Here is a 7500-nt window from a genome sequence, read left to right on the forward strand (position 1 = left end):
AATTATTATAATGTTATTTTTTTATTTCATTTACGTTGAAAAGTGAACAGGACACATAAGATAATGTTAGAAGACCGGGGTCTTCAATAAGTTTGTCAAGTCACAAGTCAGTGTGGGGTCAGACTCAGTGTGGGGTCAGACTCAGTGTGGGGTCAGTGTGTGGTCAGTGTGTGGTCAGTGTGTGGTCAGTGTGGGGTCAGTGTGTGGTCAGTGTGGGGTCAGTGTGGGGTCAGACTCAGTGTGGGGTCAGTGTGTGGTCAGTGTGTGGTCAGTGTGTGGTCAGTGTGGGGTCAGTGTGAGACAGTGTGGGGTCAGACTCAGTGTGGGGTCAGACTCAGTGTGGGGTCAGTGTGTGGTCAGTGTGTGGTCAGTGTGGGGTCAGACTCAGTGTGGGGTCAGTGTGGGGTCAGACTCAGTGTGGGGTCAGTGTGTGGTCAGTGTGGGGTCAGTGTGAGACAGTGTGGGGTCAGACTCAGTGTGGGGTCAGTGTGGGGTCAGACTCAGTGTGGGGTCAGTGTGTGGTCAGTGTGTGGTCAGTGTGGGGTCAGACTCAGTGTGGGGTCAGTGTGGGGTCAGACTCAGTGTGGGGTCAGTGTGCGGTCAGTGTGGGGTCAGTGTGTGGTCAGTGTGGGGTCAGACTCAGTGTGGGGTCAGTGTGGGGTCAGACTCAGTGTGGGGTCAGTGTGGGGTCAGTGTGGGGTCAGTGTGTGGTCAGTGTGGGGTCAGTGTGTGGTCAGTGTGTGGTCAGTGTGGGGTCAGACTCAGTGTGGGGTCAGTGTGGGGTCAGACTCAGTGTGGGGTCAGTGTGCGGTCAGTGTGGGGTCAGTGTGCGGTCAGTGTGGGGTCAGTGTGTGGTCAGTGTGAGACTCAGTGTGTGGTCAGTGTGCGGTCAGTGTGGGGTCTGTGCGGTCAGTGTGGGGTCTGTGCGGTCAGTGTGGGGTCAGTGTGTGGTCAGTGTGAGACTCAGTGTGTGGTCAGTGTGGGGTCAGTGTGTGGTCAGTGTGGGGTCAGTGTGTGGTCAGTGTGTGGTCAGTGTGGGGTCAGTGTGAGACTCAGTGTGTGGTCAGTGTGGGGTCAGTGTGTGGTCAGTGTGGGGTCTGTGCGGTCAGTGTGGGGTCAGTGTGTGGTCAGTGTGAGACTCAGTGTGTGGTCAGTGTGGGGTCAGTGTGTGGTCAGTGTGGGGTCAGTGTGAGACTCAGTGTGTGGTCAATGTGGGGTCAGTGTGGGGTCAGTGTGTGGTCAGTGTGAGGTCAGTGTGTGGTCAATGTGGGGTCAGTGTGGGGTCAGTGTGTGGTCAGTGTGTGGTCAATGTGGGGTCAGTGTGTGGTCAGTGTGAGCTGAAGTGTGAGCTGACCTTGGAGGCGAGCTTGAGCGAGTCGATCTCGTCCCTCTGCTTGCTGAGTGTGTCGTTCATGCTGCACAGGTGGTCGCTCATCATGCTCAGCTGATCCTCATAGCTCCTCTTGGTGGTGCTGAGCTCATCCTGGACACAGAAGAACAGGTCAGCTAAACCCCAGACTGCAGAGGGACGGGTCCAGTGTCTGCTGTACCTGTAGGCGAGTGATGTTCTGATTGGCCAGCTTCAGCTCCTCTGTCAAAGTCTCGCGGGATTTTTCTGCGATGGCGAGACGTTTGGCCACAGCTCTGCACTGAAAGACAAAACAACCACAAACGATCACTTATATTCATCATGGGAAGAGCATGTATTTATGTGTTTATTCTGGACGCTTCGCAACTCTTCAGTGCACAAGCATTGACTCTAAACTAAGATCCAGTGTGACTCATCTGATCAGGGGTCAGTGAGAGTATCGGTCACACAGCATGAGCTTCTGACTCACTGCCCGTCTGCTGAAACACTCACACACACCACAGCCGCCCATAACTGGCCATGCTCACAATAAACATATGAGTAGTTCAGATATTATATAGCTATTCAAATATGATGTATCTGATAAATCACATCAGACTCTGTGCCATCCAGCTATTTTCCACTTTTTCTTTTCATTGAAACTTTTGAGAATCGCTTGCTTGGAATAAAAACTACCGACATTTAAATCTCTTAAGTCTTAATCACTCATTGGTGTGTTTGAGTCACTGCAACACTGATATATGTGAGAGACAACTCTATAAAATACAGCATATCTAGATCTATAATCCAGAGGATCACGCGAATCACAGAGCGGGGTCAGCACATGCTGAGGGTCACAGAGCGGGGTCAGCTCATGCTGAGGGTCACAGAGCGGGGTCAGCACATGCTGAGGGTCACAGAGCGGGGTCAGCGCATGCTGAGGGTCACAGAGCGGGGTCAGCTCATGCTGAGGGTCACAGAGCGGGGTCAGCACATGCTGAGGGTCACAGAGCGGGGTCAGCTCATGCTGAGGGTCACAGAGCGGGGTCAGCACATGCTGAGGGTCACAGAGCGGGGTCAGCTCATGCTGAGGGTCACAGAGCGGGGTCAGCGCATGCTGAGGGTCACAGAGCGGGGTCAGCGCATGCTGAGGGTCACAGAGCGGGGTCAGCACATGCTGAGGGTCACAAAGCGGGGTCAGCGCATGCTGAGGGTCACAAAGCGGGGTCAGCGCATGCTGAGGGTCACAAAGCGGGGTCAGCGCATGCTGAGGGTCACAGAGCGGGGTCAGCGCATGCTGAGGGTCACAGAGAGGGGTCAGCACATGCTGAGGGTCACAGAGAGGGGTCAGCACATGCTGAGGGTCACAGAAGTCGCTAACTTTCTGCAGAGTCAAGAGCTCCAGACCTCCAAACTTCTGTGGCCTTCAGATGAGCTCAAGAACAGTGTGTAGAGCTTCATGGAATGGGTTTCCATGGCCGAGCAGCTCATCCAAGCCTTACATCATTAAAGCGTGCAATGCAGTGGGGTAAAGCGCGCCCCCACTGGACTCTAGAGCAGTGGAGACGTGTTCTCTGAGTGACCAATCACGCTTCTCTGTCTGACAATCCCATGGACGAGTCTGGGTTACGAGTGAAAGGAACTCAATGCTTCACCAAGACATTTTGAACAATTTCATGCTCCCGACTTTGTGGGAACAGTTTGGGGATGGCCCCTTCAGTCATCATTTTAATACAGACCAAAGGGAGGTGTTCAGCTGGAGTAGATAAGGGTTCTGGGCCTGATGATACCCGTGAGTCCAGTATTTCACTACAGCTTTAATGTCTTTGAGAGCACAGCCGGTTCCAAACGTGTGGAAGGTGTCCCTGTTCCCAAATCTGGCTGTCCAAGGACACTAAATGATTGGCTGTTTTAATGAAAAAATCTTGAAAGACTCGTGAGATCTGAAACCCTGAGGACGACGGAGTGTTTATGAGACCCGGTGCCGATCTGAAAGAGGTGTGTGCCACGGTCACCTTCATACACACTCCTGAAGCTTTGGGGAAAGGGTCTCATGGGACACCTCTATCTGGAGAGCTTTCCTCTGCTTTTAATACAATCAATCCTCATGCTTTATTAAGTAGGCTTTTAGAACAATTAAAATTGAGTAATAATTTAGTGGGATGGATTTTAGACTTCTCAACTAATAGGACACAGAGTGAAAATCAATAACACACTCTCTGCACAGGTTCCTCCTCCTCCTCTCCTCCTCAAGGATGTGTCCTTCCTCCTTTACCGTTCACTCTTTACACAAATCTGTGCCAAAGCAGTCGGGAAGAGTGTGTTATTGAGAAGTCTGCAGGCGATACTGTAACTGTCAGATTAATGAAGTCCTGGACCCGTCATCAGGGATTTTGTAGAGGTGTGTGTGGAGTCTCACCTTCATCTGAATGTTTTGAAGACCAAGGATATCACACCCATCAAGGGTCAAACTGTGGAGTGTGTGCAACTAAAGCAGTGGTTAGGGACATCAACGTCTGTTCCTATTAAGGAAACGGTGCACATTTCACACTGATAAACCACTGCTGATGTGGGTTATGGGGCTGTTATTGAATCATTCTGTCCTTTTCTCTGGTGTCCAGCTACGGGAATTGATCTTTAAAGAGCCGGAACTCAGCGAATGTGTTTCAGGACTCATCCCCTGTATTATGAGCTCCAGCGTCTTCCGTCTAATCGAACTGAACAACACAACACTGTAAGAGCAGCTGTGCCCCGTAGTGATTAATCATATGAACAGTAATAAGATGAAGTTATGATTTATTATAATGTTTTAGTGTCGTCTATGATATGTATGAGAGACCGCCTGTACCTGAACCTAAACCTGGACCAGAACCTGAACCTGGACCAGAACCTGGACCTGGACCAGAACCTGAACCTGAACCAGAACCTGGACCTGGACCAGAACCTGGACCTGGACCTGGACCAAAACCTGAACCTGGACCTGGACCAGAACCTGAACCTGGCATGTCTGAGCTCATGTTCTGAAGCAGATGTTCAGATGATAATGTTATGATCCCCTCAGCAGCTGAAGGAGTGTGTGTGAGCGAGTACTGACCTCAGCGTGGAAGTGGACGGCTTTACTGTCACACATCTGCAGTTGAGAGGTCAGATCAGACACGCGGCTCATGTAATGAGTCTTGATCAGATGCTCACGGGATTCCTGATCTGCAGCCTGCGGCACACACACACACACACACACACACACACACACACACACACACACACACACACACACACACACACACACACACACACACACACACACACCATCAGGACATCACGAGAGAGAGATTTCATATGATGCACAATCTGATGTATGAATATGAACATGCAGATGAAGAGTGTGTGTACGTACGCTCTCGCTGCAGGGGCTGATGATTAAAACGCCCACCTGACACAGACAGAGGATTATATTACAGATGCACATACATCTCTGTCATATTTCTGTTATACACACAATAATAGTTTACACAAAGTTATAATGTACAGCACTGCTCAACTCACACACATGCACACACACACACACACACACACACACACACGCACACACACACACACACTCATGCAAACACTCATCATGACGCTCATTAATCAAAAGATGTATAAGTGCAGTTATTAATAATGTGTGTTTATTGGAGATGTGAGAGTGCAGCTCATGTTATAGAGTGAGTGTGAATCTGCTGCTGTTATTAATATTATCAGGTGTGTTTATTGGAGATGTAATGTGGCGTTCACACCGGACGCGATTGACGCGAAGTTGGACGCTTGAACATGTTGAGTTTACTCGCTTCATTCGCCAGCGGCTCGTCTGGTTGAGAAATGGCTGACATGGGCTGTGTTTACACGTCTGTTTCTGTTAAAATCTACTGTTAATGTGTGACAAAACGTAGTTTTAAGAGTTTTTCAGTCGATAATGTAGTTGTTTAAAGCTCAAATCTGTGGTTTATTTATATCAGGGCTCTGAACCGGTTCAAGGAACGAAAATGAAAACCGGAAAAACGAACGAAATTTTAAGAGGAACAAAAACGAAAACGAAATCAAAATCAATTTGAATCGTTCTGAACAGAAACGTTAATTTGAAATGACCATTAACCGGTAATAACGTTATTTTATCATTCTCTTTAATATTGTAATCTGGCAGTGGCCAATCATGAATAGAGTAGTGCAGCATGTGATGTGACGGATCAAGCGTGAGTGAAATGTCATCTGTGAATCTACCGTAACACAAGTCAGTGTGAGCGCATTTACACGCCTCAAGCACATTTCTCTCCCCACTGAGGTCATCAATGAAAGCGCAGATATTGGAGGACATTCTTTTCATACGTTTAAATAAGCAGAACGGACTTTAAGCTCAAATAGACTGATTTAGGCTAGTTTATGGATTTTGTTTAAGCCTGTCCAAGAAGGCTATAGCATCTATCAAACATTTGTCCTATAGTCTTTCAGATCGCCAATACAGCTCAATGTTTTCTATATAGACGGCTGATGCTTCGTATTAAATGGTGTTATATTGCATTAAATGATCAAGCTTTATTAGCTAACTGAATTTGATTATGGGATGCAGAAGTGTTGCGCAGTGTTTGCTTTGAAATTAGCAGCATTAAAAGAGCAATGGTTATCCAGTTTATTTATTCTTTATTCATGCAATTTTTAAAACAAGCTGGTTGAAAAAAAAGTGATGTACAGAGAATGTTCTCCCTCTTCTGAAAAGAATAGGCATATAGAGCCACTTTCAGCTCCATTAAAACAGGTCAGTATTTGTCCCGCTGTTTATGCTTTGTAATTAATGCATGTATTTCTGTTGTGGTTTTAAAAATGTTATGAAATAAATATTCAAATTTAATGATCATGCGTTATATTATTATTGAGTGAAAATAAGTCTTTATTTATACCTATTTGTTTGTTTGGCTAAATTAAATTAAATTAAAATAACGTTATTAACCGTTATTTTTTCAAATCAAACCGTTTTCGGAACAATAATGTTTAATGAGAAACGCAAAAACGGAAACGTTAAAATATTAATTCTGCTCGGAGTGAACCCATTGATATTTTTTTCAGTTTTTAAGCCCTGATTTAAATAAAGAGCACCTATTTGAACATGTGATCTGGTGTGTGTGTGTGTGTGAGCTCCAGTGGATCAGCTCATTAACCCGGTGAGATCAGCCTTTCCTCAGTCAGTTCTTCTGCCGCTGCTCTGATGTCTCTGTGGCGGCTTCAGCTATAATTCGTCTTGTAACGGCCGATCTTTGCTCTCATGGATCTATAATTTGTTCCCTGGCGAATCATTCAGGCTGAGGGCAAAGAGAAGTTTCATTACTTGTTTATTTTTAGGCTATAACTGTACGTTAGCGTTGTAGCCAACTAGCGCTGACTTTGAATGTTTGACTGAATTGTTTGCTTTATTTCATGTGTAGCTTATTATACCTTTTACTTGTACTTTTGTATTATTGATCAAACATAAACTTGTATTTAACAAAAAGAGACTGGGTTGTGTTTCGTGTCATTTAATGTTATCACAGTAATAATCATATTGTCTGAACCAGATATTAATATACAGATTTTCTCCTCATTGTTGTCACTACTAGAGCAAGCTCCTGATTGGTTAAAGCGGCACGAATATCAGACAAAGTTCAGATTTTTCAACTCGGGCGATTCGCGCGAATCACGCGTTCATTCGCGCCGCATCAATTGCGCGAATCGTGCCGCAGAATGCCATTTCGCGTCTCTGCATTGACTTAACATGTAAATCACTCGCGTGAATCGTGTCCGGTGTGAACGCACCATAAGAGTGCAGCTCTGAGCTTGAGCTGATCAAACTAAAGCTCATGTTATAGTGTGAGTGTGTGTGAGTGTGAGTGAGTGTGAGTGAGTGTGAGTGTGAGTGTGTGTGAGTGAGTGTGAGTGTGAGTGAGTGTGAGTGAGTGTGAGTGAGTGTGAGTGTGAGTGAGTGTGAGTGAGTGAGTGAGTGAGTGAGTGAGTGAGTGAGTGTGAGTGAGTGTGAAGCTCATGTTATAGAGTGAGTGTGAGTGAGTGAGTGTGAGTGAGTGTGAGTGAGTGTGAAGCTCATGTTATAGAGTGAGTGTGAGTGAGTGAGTGTGAGTGAGTGAGTGAGT

General features: G+C 46.6%; 1 protein-coding gene across 1 annotated transcript in view; it reads right to left on the reverse strand.

Annotated features, from left to right (window-relative positions):
- ppp1r21 (protein phosphatase 1, regulatory subunit 21) overlaps nucleotides 1-7500 on the reverse strand; it is a 62703-nt gene that overhangs the window by 2294 nt on the left and 52909 nt on the right. Inside the window, exons 18-21 of the mRNA XM_079842514.1 lie at nucleotides 4743-4778; nucleotides 4443-4559; nucleotides 1551-1649; nucleotides 1355-1483 (exon numbers count right to left, since the gene is read on the reverse strand). Coding sequence (XP_079698640.1) covers nucleotides 1355-1483; nucleotides 1551-1649; nucleotides 4443-4559; nucleotides 4743-4778 — 381 coding nt within the window. The remainder of the gene's footprint in view (nucleotides 1-1354; nucleotides 1484-1550; nucleotides 1650-4442; nucleotides 4560-4742; nucleotides 4779-7500) is intronic.

The sequence above is a fragment of the Gobio gobio genome, assembly GCF_949357685.1.
Source record: "Gobio gobio genome assembly, chromosome: 18".
NCBI lineage: Eukaryota > Metazoa > Chordata > Actinopteri > Cypriniformes > Gobionidae > Gobio > Gobio gobio.